Below are 19,794 nucleotides of genomic sequence, written 5' to 3'. Positions count from 1 at the left end.
AATTTAACACAATTTTTTAAAGCACATTTATGTTTTAATTTAAAAATATCGAGTTCTGTCATGACATTAGCAAAAACAAAAAAGCATCAATGTAAGACAAAATATCGATAATTAAAAAATGGTGTAACATCTGACACAAAATTAAAAAAGAAAAAAGAAATATAAAACTTTCCCGCTTAGAAAATGTCAACTCGATTTCTTGCGAGGAGAGAATCATGAACCAAATTGAGCTAATTAGAAGAATACAATGAAAAACTAATGTAATAATTCCGTTATTCTAGTCTTTCGCCTTCCAATAAAGCGTTCGTGCACTTATCTCTGTGTGTTTGTGTGCACGCGCGTGTGTCTGTGGCGTGTGTGTGAGCATGTGCATGTGTGTGTGTGTGTTTTCGTTCCTGTAAGTCTTGTATGTGAATCTGTTGGTGTCTATCGACTTTTTCGTGTAACTGTATTTTTCATGAAATTTAATATCTCTGGAAATGTAGGAGCTGTGCGCACTTAATTTATCAACGGCTGTACATGTTGGAATTTAAGTAGAAGCTTTTGCTTCCTATGAGCAAAAACGTTAATTAATCAGAGCAGCCGAAGATGTAGAAAAAAGTATTTATAAAGATTTTAGAAAAAAAAGGCGTGCGCGAGGAGCAGCAATGTCTAGTGCAGTAAACTACATTAGTAATTACACAGTAGATGTATTCGATCAGAAAACTACAGACTGGCGAGCAGAATGATATATGTGTTCAATCAGTTAAGTCCAACCATGTCGCAAGCAAGGAGATCCATCAAGGTGTTCTACTCAAGTGTAAAACAGTTTAAATATTTAAAACCCGCCGACAGGTTACCTAACAATTCTTCAGTAATGGGTCATCAGCGAAGAAATCTGTTGAGATGAAGAGCTAGCCTGGTAATTATTTATTAATTTTATGTTACTGACTGAATTTTACAAGCATGAAGAAGCGACAGATGAAAAGAATTTAACAGTCATTCTCCAATCAAAATCATCTTTATCGCGGTAAGAATGTTGACTATCATTTTATAGCCAGTGTTTCTCTACAAAATAATTTTAAATGAACTGCTTTAAGGTAAATGGGAAAAATGTGTAGTCGGCGAGAAGCTTTTGATGTCTTGGATAAAACACTATGAACTGTCCGACACAGCAGTTCGGATACACATGGATCATGGATAGAACAAGCCCTGTTTTCTCCAACAATCGTCCAGTCAATCATGTAATGTTGCTTGTGTTGACTGATGATGTCTACCAGCTTGTCGACTTGTCAGGGTAATTTTAGACTTTTCTGTAATGATTGGAAGCATAACAGTAATGAGAATAAAAACATGGAGGCATGGAGTGAATATTTACTTAATCACCAGCACACGTAACCCTGGGCTCGGTGTCCGACTTGCAGAATTCACAGAGAAGAAAAAGATTTGATGCCATTCCCTGACCTCTCCTTACCACAAGAGGCCATGAAGAGCTAAATAACATGATGTGCACACAACATTAGACATACATGCATAAGACATGCACACACACACACATGCACATACTCTTTCTTTCTTTCTCTCTCTTACTCATCAAAAATAACTGATTTTGGTTGAAAGATAGCCCTTTATTATCACCTTTTATTATCACATCAGGACTCATAATCCCCATGTCTAGGCGAGAGAAAGAGACTATATTCGATGTGTAAATCTTACATCGGTTTTTTCTAGCAAAGGATATATTGTCGGAGGTGTGCCATGACTAGATCCGATGTTAGCAGGTAAAGCACCAGCAAAAAACAGGTCAAACACGTGAGTATAGTCTACAAGTTAGTCTACAGTGTAGTCTACAGTGTAGTCTTAGTAGACAACAGATTAGGGTGCACACCCGTCTAACACCCTTTCCTTTGCTGTTAGCCCAAAATACTCTTTCTATCCGCCACACCCTGCTACTGATGTGTGTATTTATTCCCAAAACACATACGTAAGCGCATACAGTAATTTATTTATTTTTGATTAATTTATTACATTTAGATAGTCTTTAAAAATATTGGTAAAAGATCAATCCTGAGCGACAAAACTCCTGGAGAATATAAACTAAAATCACAGTTTCGAAAGTGGACTTTGAACGAAAAAACATGAATAAATGTAAGCAATATAGACAATTAAATTAAAATAATATTCTAACAGTAGAAAATTATTAATATTACTTGTATTACAACAGAACATATTACAAACACGCCGTTTCAACAAACTTTGACACGACATTAACAACAGAAAACCTTCCAGTAACACCTAGTACCACATAGATGTATCAGGTATGAGTATGGCATCCATACAAGCTGTGTTTTCTTTACATACTCTAATCCCTAGTTCAGTTACTACACACTTTCTAATCCTAATCCCAAAGATAATTTTGCAGATGCTTCTAACACGAGTCGTCTACCGACCGTAGCGCTGATGTAAGTTGGACCAGATGCTGGGAATGGGTGCTGCCTGATGAGAAGATCATGGACCACACAAAGATGTAAGTCAATGGGTGTCATGGTTCCTGCACTTGTATACACTCACCCCTACTCCTCAGTCTCCGACAAAAGGAGTTCCGATCTGTCTGAAGGCTGGACAAACTGTAGCTCACACCTCGGTCACACCCACACACATCAGTCAAACTGCGACTAAATGTTGAGGTCTCCTGGACCTGAGACTATCTCAGAAGGTCAAGAAAGGCTGACGTAGAATTCACTCTGATTAGTTTACTTCTCTGTCAGAATAAATAAAAAAAAGACAACAAGTCAGCAGATTACTGTTAAACCTTCGTCACTCTGATTCTCTTACAACTGCTAAGTCCAAACATTTTTCAAAAACAGAAACTTCACAGCGACTACAAGAAAGCATAAGTGTGTCTGTGTTTACCTTGTGAGTGAGTAGGAAGGTATGTTAAAGGAATGTGTCTGTTAATGTGTCTGTTACATGAAAATATGGATGCGTGGTTCTTAGTGATTCTGTTCACCTGGATTGGTCTTTATCTCACTTCAGTAAACCGCTTTGAACAAATCATTGGAAAATGGACATCAAATGTGTCCATTTTATTATTGTTATTATGGTGTAAAGCGTATATGCGTTGCTTTAGTATTTTATAGAGGTGTGCAGTGTATATGTGTTGTTAAAGTTTTATGGAGTGTATAGTGTGTTCTACCTTGTAGGAGGGTCCCTGAGCATTGTACCGTGCCAGGTGCACGCAGCGGGGTGCAAGCTCCATGTGAACTCTCCATGGACACGTCCTGGGTTCACTGGCATCCCTCACCTGCAGTCCACAGTTGCAGCACTCCACCTGGCCTGCGAGATCAAAAAGTAAAGAATCACAGGTAGCTCTTTAGACGGACTATAACTTTCCTGATAGGGTTATATGTTATAAATCACTACCACCACACGCTTTCAGTATGTTTCTCATAGCTGAACATAGGTTCTAACTAAAATCAAAGCAGTCGCAAAGAAAACGCAGTTTGAACTTGCTTTCAAAACAGTATAATAAATTATATAGTTAATGTTGAGAGGAAAGTACTTTATCTTTAGATAAATCATTCAATAATATGCATTGTAATTATGTCCATGGATCTTGACCAGACCTGTGCTGGTGTAGAAGAACCCTGCTAGCGCCATTTCTAGAGGATGGGGGCCTCTCCAGTCCTGCGAAAAGCTGAGTTTTCTTCCACTCAGAGTCATTAGAGGGTTAGAGAGATCATGGAAACTATCTGTTAGGGTTTTGCCAAGATTTCCGCTGACAAATATAGCCTGTTGATATTAAAACAGTTTTAAACTATATTAATTACTTGAAATGGAAGGATGTAAGCTTGTTATGCCTTTACAATAAAAAACAGGATAGTACAATAAATGAGAAATGTACTATAGCAAAAATCTCTCAGGAAAAAAGGTAAAAAGGTACTTAAACGGAGAAATAAAAGATAACACATGTGTTCTATGAACTATTCAGAAAGCAAGAAGAGACGACAAATGTGTTCACAACACCGCGACTCCAGCGCCACCCTGAGGTCTGTCTAGTCGCTAAAAGAGTTTTAACAATTCAACAAATGTTTTGCTGTAGCCTGGTAAACAACAAGTCTCATACCTTGTGTCTGTGGCTCTCAGCCAGCAGTTGTAGGCGTGTGGGTGAGTCGGGGTAAAACCCTCTCACAAAGTCATCGACGTCCTCCTCATAGAGCGCCTTTGTTATCTCTCGCCAATGAGAGTCGAGGAGAGAAACACCTGAAGCCCTACGGGGCTGCGCCATTTTGGATCTCGCTGCGTCGTCTGCCAGCGGCAGTCCGGCTACAGAACACAGACACGTTAGTGAAATACACGGCACTTTGTGGACATTTATTACACATAAAGACTAGAGTCAATTAGCGGACTTTCCCAAAACTTTCTGTACATCTACTAAAGACACATACGTCAGTCTGCTAGCAATGTACCGAACACATTTAGGTACATTATTTAGAGTCGATTAAACTTAAAAATTACAATATAACACCAAAATAGAAATACATTGTGTCAGTTGTCTGTTCATGTCTTTGCGTTAGAGAAATCCGCGTGTAATAAACATTCTTAAGAAATAAGCATTGATTTTAAATGCCTATAAACAATTAACGCATCATTACTGTTTAGCCTCACCCCATCGTAATTCCTGCTCGTAACTTATGTATTTATGTAAGATCAATCCTCAACGACTAGTCTGTTTTAAACTGTTGTTTGCCTCTGTGAATCATTAATCAGTCTCCACCCCCACCCCGTTCTTAACACATTATGACTTGTTTGCAAACAGTGTCAAGAAACATTTTGCACCCTCAAATCCTCTCCCATTGGAAGAAATGTCATCTAGTCATCTTTTGGCAGTTGCGGAAAAAACCCTCTGACAGCCTTAACTGGAAAGGTTTCTAGGGGAGGTGTACAGAGCGGGAAAACCCGATGGTTAAATATATCGCCAGCACAAAGCTGACCAAGTGACACGTGCTTCCATGACGTCAGCATTGTATTTATAGCGGCACGGCCACAATATAAGCAGAAAGTTGTCTGTTCCACTCCCAGAAAGATCACCAGTGAGAAACTCGCCAGGATTGGTATCTAGTCAGTGTACCAGCTGTTATATCTGTGAAAGTTCGTCATCAGTGATCTCTGTGAAATCGAGTCACAAGGTGCGCAGTAGCAGTGAACGAAGTAGTCAAATATTAGTGGCAGTAGGCAAACAGCAGTCAGACCACACTTCCGTAATGATGATGATGAAAGAAGTAGTCGTAAGAACAGCAGAAGCACTAGAAGTAGCATTACCAATGTCATCTCAACAAAACAAGAAAGACACGATCCTGAGAAGTGCAGTTGTAGTAGATGCTGCTACTGCTGCTGTGTCTACAAGTGTCTCAAGTGTGGTGGTAAGGGTAAAGGTGTCAGCAACAGACATCTTATTTTCTCCATGTTCATCGGCACGTGGCGGAGCTAGTCACGGATCACAATTTGCTTTGTGTATACTGTATCCAAACACAATAGGTCAGTTTGAAACTTCTATTGACTTGCCGCTACAACACGCTCCAGGCTTTTCTTGTAACAACCGAGACCACTCAGACATAAAAACTAAATATTTAAAACATGAAAACCTATCTGAATATCTGTAAGGTTACAAAGGTCTCTGTAGGCACTTACCTCTGCAAGCACACAGACCACTCTGTCCTCGAAGGCGATCTGGCAATGAAGCCTCCATCTGGTGTTGGCCCCGCCTCCGGTCAGCCAATCAGATGACACAGCAGCTTGCAGGGGGCGGGACTGCGTCCACGGAACTAAAATCTCCTGTAAAGGCTATTCCCAGGAAAGAAAAGGATTTCATACTAACAATAGTAAAATAACGCTTGCTAGTAACCATCATGAAGGAATGTATTGTATGACTGTGTGCGTGTTCGTCCGCGTGTTCGCTCGTGTGTGTGTGTGGGGGTGGGGTGTTGAATTGGAACATGATACATACTTTACATTATTATCCAATCATTTCTATGTTTTCCTAAGAAAAAAAATAAACCGTAAAGGCTTGGTTATATTCTGGGATGGATGGGACCGTGTGTTTTAAGTGGCTATGCCTATGATGGAGAATTTTTTTTTTTTTGTATTTGAGTTGAAGGGGCTGTACTGTAGAGGTGGGAGGGGGGGGTTGAAAATCCCTCGAAAGACCCGTATATTCCCGTTTGCCTCATGTTGGAATACCTGACAATTAGACAATAGAGCGAGACAGAGAGACAGTTCTTGGTCTTTCTTTTTTTTTAGAGAAATATTTGATAAAATACTTAATACATTCACATTTATGTGTACGGCGAGAAGCCTTACACTTCTACACATCTTGTCCAGCTTAAGCGTTGCATTTGGTTTCGGTTTAGAATATAGCTACTTTTAAAAAATAATTTTTAGGAAGCTTCTTCATTGATAAAAAAACAATAATTTAAAAACATTTTAATGATAAAAAAGCCCTTATAATATTTTGGCAAAAAAATTTCTTCTTAAAAGTCTTTCCAAAATCCATTCACATTTGTAGGAAGAGTATATCATCAAGAATTAAAAATAAGACGCCTCGTGCATTGATTTTAATTGGGGGTATTTACTAGACATAAAACTAGACAAATATTTTGACTGCTTATGACATTTTAAAGTCAATATGTGACATTTATAGTACACGTGATTGGGATAATATGGAAATTAAACATACAAAATGTCAATACACTTCAGTCAACAACAACAATGTAACAGAGAAAAGTGAAACTAGTGTCTACCATCTTAGTGCTGTAGTCAGGGTTATATAATGCTCACTTGTCGGTGCTGGTTTTAGTATCAAGAGATGACATGCATGGTAACAATTGTCCCTCGTCAATACTCTCCGTCTACACAAGGTATAGGCGGCAGGACGTCTGGCTGTACATGAAGCCTCCCACGTGACGATGTCGTCACGCTGCCTTCACACCCTGCTTGTCCTGCACGAGGGACTTGGTGGAGCGAGGACACACGAGCCCAGAATCCTCCTCCCACACGAGGCACAGCTGACCATGGTCTCCGAGCACGGCGAGCACGTGATCACGTGACCACATGGGAAGAAGAGGACGATGGGCTCTCGCTCATGACACGTGACACAGGTTTGAATGTGACATCTCGACTTATGTCGTAGCTGAATGTGTGAAGACATTTTGCCGTGACCTGTTTCCTGGTAAAATTTCGACTTCATTTAATTCCACATTGTTGACGAAAAATATTTATTTAATATCATCATTATCATCATCATCATCATCATCATCATCTCGTCGTCGTCGTCGTCGTTGTAATTATTTTTGGGTACCTAGCGTGAAGTATTATTTGTTCCACACAGCTCAGCAAGAAAGAAATGTGAGAATTGAATGGAGGTGAGAGGTTGTGGCAGTGTCTGTAAGATTATCAGGAATGAGAAGTGCACAATATGGTGTGGGGCATATTGTGATCAGGTGTGTATGCGTGAACAAACGTTTTCTGATAGAACTGTTATCTTGGAAAATTGCAACCAAAAGAACTGCATTTGTGACCATGTGTAAACTGGAAAAAAACTGTCTGAAAAAGCAAGACTAACGCCTACATGACAGAGTGACACTGAAAGAACACTACACATGTCAGTGTCACTGTATTAACAATGGACAATTCTCAGGGTATAGCCAACGGTTTAAACAGGTGGCTCAACATTTTCACCAATAAATATAAGGCATATGTAGCTGTGACAAATACTTTATATGTAAAAACATGAACACAAACCTACTTAAACATATAATTATATGTATTGCTGCATGTATTACTCACACACGCACGCGCGCAAACACAAAATATACCCATCAATCCACTCACAAACAAACAAACACGGAGGCATGAAGAGGATTTTGTTGAAAAGTAACACATTTACTCGTTCTCTCCGTTATCTATGTCCATACATTCGCTCAACGTCTCCTACACCGCGCTCTATGCGAAAAAGAAAGTAGCGGACAGAATGAGTAAGCACTCGCTGTGAAGGAAGTATAATCTTACCTGTGACTTTCCCGAGGTAACCTGTGTTTCTGGAGCGGTGCCAAAAATAGAGGTGATGTGAGGTGGTGCAGCGCCGGCAACAGACTGAGTCGGGCGCTTGGGTGTGGTCTAAAGATAGAACAGCCAGCATACCATGTGACTTTTGTAGCGGATGCTGCACTCGTGCTGGTCTCTCTGTGGCTGAGCCCCCAACCACTTCTCCCTCCTCCACACACTGCTTATCTGTCGCTGAGGTGTTGACAACAAAGTGGCCTCATTGTGGTGCTCAGGACCAGGCCTGCATGTGACGAACTTGTATTCACGTCCGTGATATTCTAATCATTGTCGTGGTCTCTCTCAGGTTTCGTGGTCTCTCGTTTATTTACATTCAGTAAGTCATTCCTTGCGTTCCCAAACTCTTTGGTACAAGACAGACAGGGTCTGTAAAGTTTCCTCCCTATCCTACTTCAGCAGTCCAGCTGGTTCATTATCAAAGCCTGGCGACTTTCCTCCCTTCAGATTGTGCACAGCTCTTTCGACTTCTTCCCGTAGGACTGGCAGGTCTGCAGGTTCATTGTCTATACTATGGAGGTTGTTTTGGAGGATGTTGGTGTCGGTCTTCAGCTGAAAGCTGTACAGATACCTGCAGTACTCAGTCCATCTGTTGAGTACAGCAATGTTTTGTGTCAGAAGGTGGCCTCTGTTGTCTTGGATGACTGAGGTCTTGTGCCGACCTGTCTTAGTGAGGATCTTTGTTTCTACCACCTCATGTCATTACATCTTCTGTGTTCCGGCATTGGCTCTAAATACAGTTATTTCTAGCTGCTTTCATCCCTTCCTTGATGGCATAGTTCACTTCTCTGTATTTTGCAGCTTCTTCAGGTTTACTTTATCTTCTCTCTCTCTATGGCCCTTTCCTGGTTACAAAGATCTAGAATGGCTGTTTCTTGCTCTTATGTTGCCCTAGAACCTCCTCTGTTGTTGACATTAACACCTCTTTGATGTTTTCGGGAGGTGTCTACAAAGTGTACAAGACCTGCTGACTATCTCCCAGAATAAGCAAGAGTGGAGGGCTCCATCACCTACCGCGTCTATTCACGTGATTCCCCCCAACTACAGGTAACTGACTGACCAAGAACGACAAATTTCGTTTCTGCTGACTAGTCCCCTGAGTCAGGGCTCCATAACTCATGTGTTCTGATATTTTCCTGTGTCTCTGTCCCTTTTGGCTAAAGCCCCAGTCTTGGAGACAAAACTAGTGTCCGATGATAGAAGATAAATACATGTGAGCTGTTCACTAGTGGTACTAGTGTTGGAAAGTTTAAGAAATGTGTCGAGAATGTTGTCACGTACTTACTCTGATCACACAGTTCTTACACTTGTGATTTCACGGATGTTATAGCAGAGTGTGTCGATAAAGGCATAAATAAATTAACTACACAGTAAGCCCACACACGACGACGACGACGACGAGGGAGACTACTCTCTAAGAAATAAGACAGGAGGAATACACGAGTTGAGGTCCATGAGAGGATGGAAGACCTACAGACTTTATAGTACTTGCTGTGAGTAACAACACGCTGAACAGTACACACGTGCAAGTGATGTGCAGGCTTTATTCATAAGCTTGTCAATGGTAAGTAAACAACAGTCATACTGTCACTTTGGTCTAATAAATAAAGCACAAACATTCTTTTTTAACAAAATCCATTCTAAAGACCGAAACCCTCTTCTACCTGTTTCCATGTTAGGCAGCCTCACATTTCTATTTATAGCCCACGCGGTTGCACCTATAAAACTCGTATTGCTGTGTGTTCACATCTATATCAACCTTGTCTTCACCTGCGAGCACAGAACCTCCTTATGAGCATAAAGTCTCATCGCGAGCAAACTGTTGATGCTGCTTGATGCTGCTGACAGTGTATGTCAGAGGCGAGTGTTACTGTGAAGCTGATTAGCTACTTGTGGTAAGACTACCCGCAGCTAACATAAATACACATAATAAATTTGTCTAAAGGCCATTACTGTCACTATTATTGTCAGTGATGATATTACTGAATGACAGGTGACTAGTTGTAACAGTGAAGTAACTACTTGTTATCGTTTAGTCAACTAAATATAAGCTCAGATTAGCGATTGTGTCGGTAGAAAGAAGTTGATGTATAAGACCAACCTATAAATGTAAACAATAAGCAAAAATGTAGGTGCAGGTATTAATTTCCTTCTGTAAATTATATACAAATCCTGGTCAAGTAAGAGACTGGATAAAGTGTCATATGTGTGTGGTGAGTAAGCAACACCATCCAGTGTGTAGTCCGTGCTTTGTTCAGTGTAGTCTGTGAGCTGTTCACGGACTGCACCACGTGGTCTAACACAATAATGAGAACCATTGTTTTCAAAAGAAACAAACGCAATGTGTCACCGCTTACTTGTTGTATTTCGTCTCCTAGCAACACAGACACGTGTGTCCGGGGGAGTTCTGTGAGTGTGTGTGTGTGAGTGCATCAGTTTGTGAGTGCGTGTGAAGTGTGTGCCAGTGTGTATGTGTCAGTGTGTGTTTGCATGTCAGTATGTATGTCAGTATGTGTGCGGGTAACCAGCAGAACTAAAGGCAACAGGTAAAGCAAGTTATGTGTATTTGAAACATGAAAGTAATAATGAGGTGGGGGATAGTAGCCTATCGAAGCAGACCTGTTATGAAACAAAATGAACACATATAAAATCAAAACCATTTAATAAATGCCGTATTCGAAGAGAAAAAGTGACTATTCCAGACTTTTACATTGTATGCCCTTCTCATATTGTATACTTCCTTCTCACATCACACTGTCACTGAGACAAACAACAAGTTGTAAGGTCGAGTAATTGTATTGATAAGCCAGGTCCTCCCTTACATGTAATCACTACCGGTTTGGTAGGTCATTTTACTATCATACTGTGCCATTATTGTCACAAAAGGTCATCTGCAACATCACGCTGCATCACTTTAATTTCGATAAAATACACACAAGTCGTACTCGTAAGGGTGCCTGGGAGTAATGTATATTGTACACGGACAATATTACAACTGTTTGGTCAGAGCCATAGCTGTGATTAACAATTAACTGTCTCAGTCTGTCAAGTACAATATGGTTTTTCTTAACTACCATCTTAGCTGATTATATATAAAAAGTTGTATTATATTTAAAGCGCTGATTTTAACAACGGATACTGGCATCTACAACAAAGGTAAAAGAATCTATGATAGTCATTAAAGAAAATCTCGCTGAAAAGAGAAGAGAGAACCGGTTTCGACATCAAGGTGTGGGCGAAGATCGTAGAGTAGAGGTAGGATTCACTTTCATCAATCACTCCACGTCATTTTATCAGCCTGTAGGTATCCGATGAAGAATTCCTATTGATGCGTTTTCCTTCCTTCTGAGGGAAAATTTTAACAAGACATTCTCGTAAAAGCGCTTTATTTTGGGGTTAAAAAAAGCATTTTCCTCATTTCATTGTCTCAGAACCTTTCAATTCATTCAAGTTAAATTTTCAACATCATACTGAATTTTCATTGAAAGTATATCTTGTTTGATAATTTAATAAATACTGAAAAATCAGTGCTCGTTACCAGGGAGGAGAAGCCGTTGACATGGTAACGCCTGAGGTGGGCACAGTTTGGTGCGAACGTCTTGTGCGACGTCCATGGGCATGTATTCTCTCCTTCCTGAGTTCGAATCTCTAGTCGACAGTTGAAGCACGTCACCCGTTCTGAAAGCAGGATGAAAGACATCGAGAACTATCTGACATATAACAAGGTACTACATGACGGAAATCAAAATGGAGAATTAATGCACAGCCTTATCAAATAACAGTACGTAACATATGTATATCTACTGATCATATATATATATAATGCGGTTGTCCATTCTCAGCAAAATCCTGACAAGGGTAATACTAGAAAGATTGAAGAAGGCACTAGACAAGAGACTAAGACCAGAGCAGACACCGTTTCACCAGTGTAAGTCATGCACTGACCACATTGCAACCCTCCGTACTATCATTGAGCAGTCTATCGAGTGGCAGTCCTCCCTTTTTACAATCTTTGTGGACTTGAACAGTGTAGCCAGGGACGTCATCTGGAGGCTGATGACCCACTATGGCCTTCCACCTAAGCTCATAAACATTATGCAGGGGTTGTACGAAGACTCGTCCTGCCAAGTTATTCACAAAGACAAACTCACTAAACCTTTTGTAATAAAGACCGGCGTAAGACAGGATTGAATATTACCACCGACAGTTTTACTGACTGTCACAGACTGGATTATGCGCAAGACCCTAGACAACAACACCGGTATCCAGTGGACCTTCCCAAACAGCTAGTGTACCTGGACTGTACAGATGATATTAGTCTCCTATCTCATCTGCAGCAACAGGCACAAACCAAACTGAGTAAGCAAGCAGAGGAAGCGGAGAAGACTGGCAGAAAGAAGGCCAAAGTGATGAGAACCATTAACAAGCAGGAACTCCCAATCCAACTTAAAGGAGATAACCTTCTGGAAACAGATCGCTTTGTGTATCTGGGGAGCATTGTCAACAAGGATGGTGGAGTGGATGATGATATCAAAAGCCACATCAACAAGGTCATGCATGCTTTCAACAGCCTACGCCCCATCTGGAACTCTTTATAGATACCACTTATAAAAGCATCTAACTTAATAGTTGTTGTTTGTACTAGCCCTTTTAAAGCAGTTCAGTAAATCAGTAAATATGCCAATCATTTTAAGTTGTTACCGGTATCGATGTAGTTGAAACCTGCTAAAGCCATTTCAAGAGGAGGAGGACCCCGCCAGTTTCCAGGAAATGACTTCAGTCTTCCAGACAACGTGTAGTCAGAAAGTTCCAGGTCAAAGAAGCTTTCAATCAGAATTCGTCCAATGTGACTTGTTATATAAATACTCTGCGTGAAAAAATCACAGTTATATAACACAAAGTCAGAAGAGTAGCATAATAAAAGAAACAAAGAAGGAATAAATGACAATGTAGGAATATTTGGGCATATAAAGTGGAGCAAGAGATTGTTTTTCTAAAAATTAAGCAGCCAATGATGTAGGTGTGACTACCTTGTGTCGGTATGTGTTCTTGGAAAGATCCTGTCTCGTGGGTGAGTCCAGAAAAAAACTTCTAATGCGGTCATCGACGTCCTCAAGATGAATCGCTTTCATCTGTTTCATCTTCTATGTTTGCCCTGGAACAATGTGGCAGACTGAACTAGCCGCGGCTTATCAGTCAAAATTAAAATGTAAAGCAGAAACACATTTGCAGAAAATGACTTTACTTAACGGTGAAACTCATTATTTTCCACACATTTTCTGTGCCTATTTTCTTAGACTTTCTTACGTTGATGATCAGTCGTGGGCACTGCACTCTGCTCACGACTGCACACGTTAGACTTGCTTGGATTCGTAGACGTGGTTAATCGGGCAGAGGCAATCGGCAACTGAAAACAAAAGGACAAGGTGGTTGGGAATGTCTGGATTTCGCGTTTTGCCCTCCTATATAAGCCTCAGCTACTGTCGGAAATTCCCGTTAGGAACGATTACGTGATAACCACGTAATGCATGAATAGACCACCAACACCACAGTTTCTTCTGTGTGTAGCTGGGACTTTCTAAACTACGCATTATCCTTGGTGTCTTAAATATCTGTCACATTTTCTAAAATATTTTAAAGAGTAAAGTAAGTTTGACTGAGCTGATGTACACAAAAGCTTAGTTTTAGGTAGTAATGGCAGTCAAAAGCAAGTGGAGAAATGCGTAAATAAGTAGGGGAAGAAACTGTTGGTTCCTGAAGGGATTGTCCTACTAGCGATTACTTCCCTTAGAATGATGACAAACGTCAGCCGATCAACTATTTTGTTATATTTAACAGCAGGCAATGATTCAGTTGATATATCGCCATGTTTGTGACGGCTTCATCTTCAATAATAAGAGAGTGAAGTCAGGTTGACTGAAAGGATGTACTCACAAGCTCCACTTGTAGTTCGTTTTTCCCTCCTGCCTCGAAGTTGTGCAACTATTTCCACGACTTCTCTGGTAAGGCATTACTAGATCTTCACGTGTGCGTGCAAACAATGAGGCGGGTTAGAATCGCATCAATGACATCACTTCCTTGATTATATTGTTCACAAATACATTAGGTTTTTCTGATGTTTAATTGAAAACAAACACTTCTGTAACAAATGCAATAGTTGTGATAATGGGGCTGGTAAACAAATATTTCAGTAACAGCAGAAAAGCAGTGAGTTGACTTGTTGACAGTGGGTTGCCTGTAGTGACGGCTGTTGTGTTTGATTACTGGGACTTGTGTCCATTAAATCTTGTCTCAGAAGAGGCAAACGCTTCCTCATCCCATTACTAACAAACACAAGAACAATTTTGCTTTAAAGGTGTATATAAAATCATGCTATTCTTTGGTAAACAGATAAAGGGCTATAATTTAAGTCCTTTGTAAGGATAAATTTTTACATTAGTCAGCCTTTACTTTAAGATCTTACATAACTATAGTGCTCACTGAGTTAAACCCATTTGCTACATATTTAAAGTTTTAATAATAAAAATTAAGATAATAATAACAACAATAACAACATAATAACAACTTAATCTTAGAACCTAAAAAAGTTTATGACGATTGTTTAAAAAAAATTAAGATCATAACATAATTGTGAATAACAAAGTTTGACGGCTTTGTAACTATCATCAAATATAAAAAGTTAGTATTAATTAGTGGTAGTCGAAAGAAATCACAAAAAAGTAATTTATACTGGGTGAATCCAAAGTGCTTATAATGACTGACTGACATGGAGCACAGATGCACAAACTATTTTTGTCCTAGAGCTCTAATCTCTTTCAAATTTTAATTCATGCCATGTACTAACTTAGTATTATTTGGTGTTAATAGAAATAACAAAAAATCATTCTTGTACATAAAGTTATCATATTATACAGGCAGAAACGCAAGGTGGAAAATAAATCAAGACCTTTTCCATTCCACACACACAGCAAGCACAAATAGACAAAATCACAAAAATACACTTTCTTTCACACACACAGTTATCCACAGGCTAATAAACCTTCAGAAATAAACCACACACACAGGCAAGTGAAGATCTACTTCCAAAATTTGCACCCTGTGTCGGCCTGTCCCCTGTGGGACCCCGGGGTATGCTTGCCTAGCAAGTATTGCAAGAATAGGGTCCCTGCCATCCAGCCAGGCATGTCGTAAGAGGCGACTAAGGTGGACACCTCACCTAGAGGTAAAATAGGTTGTGGTAGGGCTAACAACCCCACCATGTAAAAAAAATCCTGTTACAGAAACTAAAACCAGAGAACTCGTCACAGATGGCGGAGGTAATGAAGCACACCAGGAGACTGGACTAATGACGGACGACAGCCAAACCCGAAAGGGAGCTGGCGCCCCGACAGCGGATTTACTGAAGCCGAGGCAGAAGTTGAGGGTGGGTGCTGGAACGTCCAGACCTTGTAACCAGACTGGCAGGATGCTCCAATTAGTCAAGGAGTTTGACAACTACAACTTGGACATCCTGGGAGTCAGTGAGGTCAGATGGACCGGCACGGGAAAGAGGAGACTAGCGTCAGGACATACCATCTTGTTCTCAGGAAGATCAGACGCTCAGCACTCTGAAGGAGTAGCTCTACTCCTCAACAAGAAAACGGAAAAGGCACTGCTGGAATGGAAGCCTTATGGACCCAGGCTTTTGAGAGCAAGATTCCATTCCAAGTACACCAAGCTGACAGTGCTAGCTTGCTATGCACCAACAAATGACTCTGAGGCAGAAGACAAGGATGCTTTTTACGATCAGCTCCAGGCAGCCTCAGAAAGCGTTCCAGCCCACGACATGTTGCTCATCATCGGCGATCTCAATGCCAAGGTGGGAAGTGACAACACTGCAGGGAGCATGTCATGGGCAAACATGGAATCGGAAGCATCAATGACAACGGAGAGACTGCAGACTTTTGTGAAGAAAACAACCTACTGATTGGGCACACTCTTCCCACACAAAGACATCCACAAGCAACATGGACATCACCAGATGGGATCACAAAGAACCAGATAGACCATGTCATCATCAACCGAAAATGGAGGAGCTCACTTCAAGATGTTAGAGCCTACAGAGGAGCAGACATTGCAGTGACCACACTCTTGTGATAGCCACAGTTTCTCTGAAGCTGCGTCGATCACGAGGAAAACAGGCACGTCAGCAGAGAGTGGACTCCGGCAAACTAAAAAATCCAGCCACCGAAAGGCCTTTGCTATGGAAGTAAAGAACAGGTTCCAGGCACTAGGAGACAACAAGAGATGACCTTAGACGACTTCAATCGAGTCTTACAGGAATCAGGAGAGAAAATACTGGGCTTCCAACGGAAAAAGAAAGAACAGTGGATCAGAGAAGAGACATGGAAGAAGATAGAAGAGAGAAAGTCAGCCAAACAAAGAATCAACAGCACCAGATCTGAACGCCTGAAGGAACAACACAGAAAGATATGCAAAACTGAACAAAGAGGTAAAGAGGATGACAAGAACCGACAAAAGATATCACATAGAGAAACTGGCAGATGAAGCAGAAAATGCAGCAAGTAAAAATGACCTGAAGACACTGTACAAGATAAACAAACAGCTAAACAACGGGTTTAAGAACAGTGATGTGCCAATGAAAGACGTGAACGGTAATGTCGTCGAGGGAGAGGCAGGAAAACTACAGCGCTGGAGGGAGCATTTTGAGTCAGTTCTGAACAGACCAGATCCCCTCAGCTTGCAGACATCCAGCCAGCAGCTATAGACCTTGACATCTGCACAGACCCACCAAGCCTGGAAGAAGTGACAGCAGCAGTCAAGACATGAAGAGCGGCAAAGCACCAGGGGCAGATGGAAATACAGCAGAGATGTTGAAAGCAGACGTGAATGTGACAGCTCCCAAGCTGACTGAAATCTTCAGGCAAATTTGGGAATCAGGGCAGGTCCCTGTTGCGTGGAAGACAGGGCTCATCTTCAAGTTACCCAAGAAAGGAGATCTTGGAGACTGCAATAATTGGAGGGGCATAACACTTCTTTCCCTCACCAGCAAGGTCTTCAGCAAGATTGTTTTTGTCAAGACTGACGGCAACTCTTGAGAAAGACCTCCGACCACAAGCAAGCAGGATTTCGCCCTGGGCGATCCTGCTCGAACACATCTTCATTCTGCGACAGATTCTGGAGCAGAGCAACGAATGGAACACACCGCTGTACATCAATTTCATCGACCTGGAGAAGGCTTTTGACAGCATCCACCGCGAGTCCTTATGGAAGATCCTGAGCATTACGGAGTCCCTGCAAAACTTGTTCAGGTCATTGCAATGCTGTACAGCGATTTCAAATCCCAGGTTGTCTGTGACACGGAGCTCACAAACCCCTTCAACGTCAGTACCGGGGTGAAGCAGGGCTGCATTCTGTCGCCGTTCCTCTTCATCCTGGCCATGGACTGGATCATGAAGACTTCCACCGACAGTGAGAGGAGAGGGATCAGATGGACCATGACTATGACAGCAACAACAACGCTGGAAGACTTGGACTTTGCTGATGACATTGCCCTGCTGTCACACCGCCACCAAGACATGCAGGAAAAAACAAAGGCCTTCTCAGAAACAGCTGGAAACCTTGGCTTGAAGGTCAGCACAAAAAAGACTAACAGTATGAGAGTGAACGCCAGAGTCCAAGACAGCATCAAACTAAATGGAGAAGAGATTGAGGAAGTTGACAGTTTCACCTATCTTGGGTCCAAAATGTCAAAACTGGGGGATGCGGAGGTGGAGATTCGAGCCGACTGGCGAAAGCCAGTCAGGCCTTTGCCTCACTCAGGAGCACATGGAAGGCTAAAAACATCAGCCAGAAGATCAAGCTGAGAATCTTCAAGTCTAATGTGATCAGCACCTCCTTTACGGATCAGAATCTTGGAAGATGACCAAAACCATCAGTAACAAGCTTGACGTCTTCCAAAACAGATGCCTCAGGCGCATACTTAACATCTTTTGGCCAAACACATCACCAACGAAGAACTCCACCGAAGAAGTGAAACCGAGTCCATCACCAAGCAGGTTCAACGAAGGCGTTGGCGATGGATTGGACATGTGCTCCGCCAGCAGACAGCAGACCTTTCCAGAGTCGCCCTACGATGGACTCCAGACGGCCGAAGAAAACGAGGCCGCCCAAAGGAAACTTGGAGAAGAACAGTGGAAAGGGAGATGAAAGGAAAGGGCTGGACATGGGGTCACCTAGAGCGTGTTTCAGCCGATCGACATCGGTGGCGGACTCTGGTTGAGGCCTTATGTGCAACCTGATGCACAAAGAGGAATAGATAGATAGATAGTGTCGGCCTGTGTGTCTGTGTAGGTGTGTATGTGTGTATCATTGTATGTAGAGTATGGCCTGAAGTCTCTCGTTGTGTGAGATTGTAATCAGGTCAGACAAAAGTACTTCAATGGCTCGAAACTAACACGGAAGCTTTTTGTAAATTAAGCATCTTCGCATGAGTCATATCATGTGACAACACTTACACACACTCAAGAAAGGGTGCACACAGAAAATCACTAATATTTGTGAGAGAAGTGATGTAAGTACCAAGCGCTCTCTGCTCGTGTCTGATATCAGGCAGATGTTGTATTCAAAGTGTAGGTGGCAAATCAGCCTTCCACAAATGGAGGGTATCATGTCCATTGTTCACAAAAGAAGCCCAAACAGTACAGATGACTGAGGAACCCCTGACGGAGGCGTACTGTGGTGAAAGCTCCCTTTGTAGTTGGCATTAACCCGCTTTTTGAGCTCTTATACAGTGTGTATGATTGTACGAGCCATTCGCTTGCGATATTTATATATTCCATAAAAAAACACTGACCCCTCCACTGGGGGACAGACGTTAAAACAACACGGTGCTGCCTCCTGGAGACAAGTGACCACACTCTGTGCTCAGACTCCGCCTCTAGGGATACAGGTTTTATAAACTCTGTCTCTTGGCAACCACCAGCCACAACTTCTTCCTGTCTTACTATTCTTGGTTAGCAAGTTCCCCCTTGTGAGGAAAGCAGCACTTACCCGGTTACTTCGTCCAAGTACAAAATGTACTACCTTGTCAACAAGTCTAAATACCCCGTGGCAGTAGCCAGCCCCAAACACTCCTGACCCTTACACCGCTCCTATTAGGAGTTCCAAAAAATACTAATATAAATCATTACACAAATACAAGAAAAAAATAAACTTTCCACTTTCCGAACTACAAAAGAAATGGGATTTCCTCATATTTTAGACAGAATAAGCCTCCACTCCCCACACGCAATGTCGTGACACTTGTCGTGTCTTATTGGGAAGGAAGTGCTGGATGCTGGATGTCGTCTTCCCCTTATCCTCCCCCAACTTTCTACCACAAATACTCGAATCTATTATATATTTAATAGGTGCGGCTCGGCCACCCACGCTGTGCTGACTCGTAACTTCATTTCACCTTTTTGTGACAATTGATTGATATTATCACCTCATTTAGTAAAAGGTTTTTTTTAATAGAAATTCAATCAGATATTTATTTTCTTACTCGATGTAGATTTCCTGCAATTTCATTGAAGATTTGTTGTCGAAACACACACACACACACACACACATACACACACACACAATCAAGTACGTTACTCTCTGTGAAGTGTGAGCCAGATGAGGCCTTTGTAGGTGGCGACAAGGGAACTGCCC

General features: G+C 41.6%; 2 protein-coding genes across 6 annotated transcripts; both read right to left on the bottom strand.

Annotated features, from left to right (window-relative positions):
• Window positions 1–1,592: 1,592 nt before the first annotated feature.
• On the bottom strand, window positions 1,593–8,241 carry LOC112566880 (baculoviral IAP repeat-containing protein 3-like). 4 transcript variants are annotated; one of them, XM_025243291.1, is made up of 7 exons: window positions 8,047–8,241; window positions 6,817–7,204; window positions 5,671–5,823; window positions 4,106–4,305; window positions 3,606–3,771; window positions 3,176–3,315; window positions 1,593–2,740 (listed from the first exon to the last, which is right to left on the bottom strand). In XM_025243291.1, exons 3-7 carry the CDS (start codon window positions 5,726–5,728, stop codon window positions 2,684–2,686), a joined length of 621 nt encoding a protein of 206 aa, XP_025099076.1. In that variant the 5' UTR covers window positions 5,729–5,823; window positions 6,817–7,204; window positions 8,047–8,241; the 3' UTR covers window positions 1,593–2,683. The 4 variants fall into 4 exon arrangements, with proteins under 4 accessions (XP_025099076.1, XP_025099077.1, XP_025099079.1 ...); XM_025243292.1 differs by lacking the exons at window positions 5,671–5,823; window positions 6,817–7,204; window positions 8,047–8,241 and adding an exon at window positions 4,522–4,861; XM_025243294.1 differs by lacking the exons at window positions 5,671–5,823; window positions 6,817–7,204; window positions 8,047–8,241 and adding an exon at window positions 4,635–4,856.
• A 2,636-nt stretch (window positions 8,242–10,877) lies between these two features.
• LOC112566357 lies at window positions 10,878–14,161 on the bottom strand. 2 transcript variants are annotated; one of them, XM_025242512.1, is made up of 6 exons: window positions 14,032–14,161; window positions 13,405–13,504; window positions 13,128–13,252; window positions 12,799–12,964; window positions 11,636–11,775; window positions 10,878–11,442 (listed from the first exon to the last, which is right to left on the bottom strand). In XM_025242512.1, exons 3-6 carry the CDS (start codon window positions 13,236–13,238, stop codon window positions 11,383–11,385), a joined length of 477 nt encoding a protein of 158 aa, XP_025098297.1. In that variant the 5' UTR covers window positions 13,239–13,252; window positions 13,405–13,504; window positions 14,032–14,161; the 3' UTR covers window positions 10,878–11,382. The 2 variants fall into 2 exon arrangements, with proteins under 2 accessions (XP_025098297.1, XP_025098298.1); XM_025242513.1 differs by lacking the exon at window positions 13,405–13,504 and having other exon boundaries at window positions 14,032–14,109.
• Window positions 14,162–19,794: the final 5,633 nt, after the last annotated feature.

The sequence above is a fragment of the Pomacea canaliculata genome, linkage group LG6, assembly GCF_003073045.1.
Source record: "Pomacea canaliculata isolate SZHN2017 linkage group LG6, ASM307304v1, whole genome shotgun sequence".
NCBI lineage: Eukaryota > Metazoa > Mollusca > Gastropoda > Architaenioglossa > Ampullariidae > Pomacea > Pomacea canaliculata.
Note: the sequence above shows the minus strand (reverse complement) of the source record. Positions and strands in the feature narration are given on the sequence as shown.

What these genes read in the sequence shown, in the direction of transcription:
- LOC112566880 (XM_025243291.1), bottom strand. Translation starts at nt 5,728, where the DNA reads ATGGAGGCTTCATTGCCAGATCGCCTTCGAGGACAGAGTGGTCTGTGT. An exon ending in GTTCTTCTACACCAGCACAG is followed by an intron (nt 3,316 to 3,605) that starts GTCTGGTCAAGA and finishes TTGATCTCGCAG; the next exon opens with GCCAGGTGGAGTGCTGCAAC. An exon ending in CTCAGGGACCCTCCTACAAG is followed by an intron (nt 2,741 to 3,175) that starts GTAGAACACACT and finishes TTATTCTGACAG; the next exon opens with AGAAGTAAACTAATCAGAGT.
- LOC112566357 (XM_025242512.1), bottom strand. Translation starts at nt 13,238, where the DNA reads ATGAAACAGATGAAAGCGATTCATCTTGAGGACGTCGATGACCGCATT. An exon ending in TTTCAACTACATCGATACCG is followed by an intron (nt 11,776 to 12,798) that starts GTAACAACTTAA and finishes TCCTGCTTTCAG; the next exon opens with AACGGGTGACGTGCTTCAAC. An exon ending in TCAACGGCTTCTCCTCCCTG is followed by an intron (nt 11,443 to 11,635) that starts GTAACGAGCACT and finishes ATTTTCCCTCAG; the next exon opens with AAGGAAGGAAAACGCATCAA.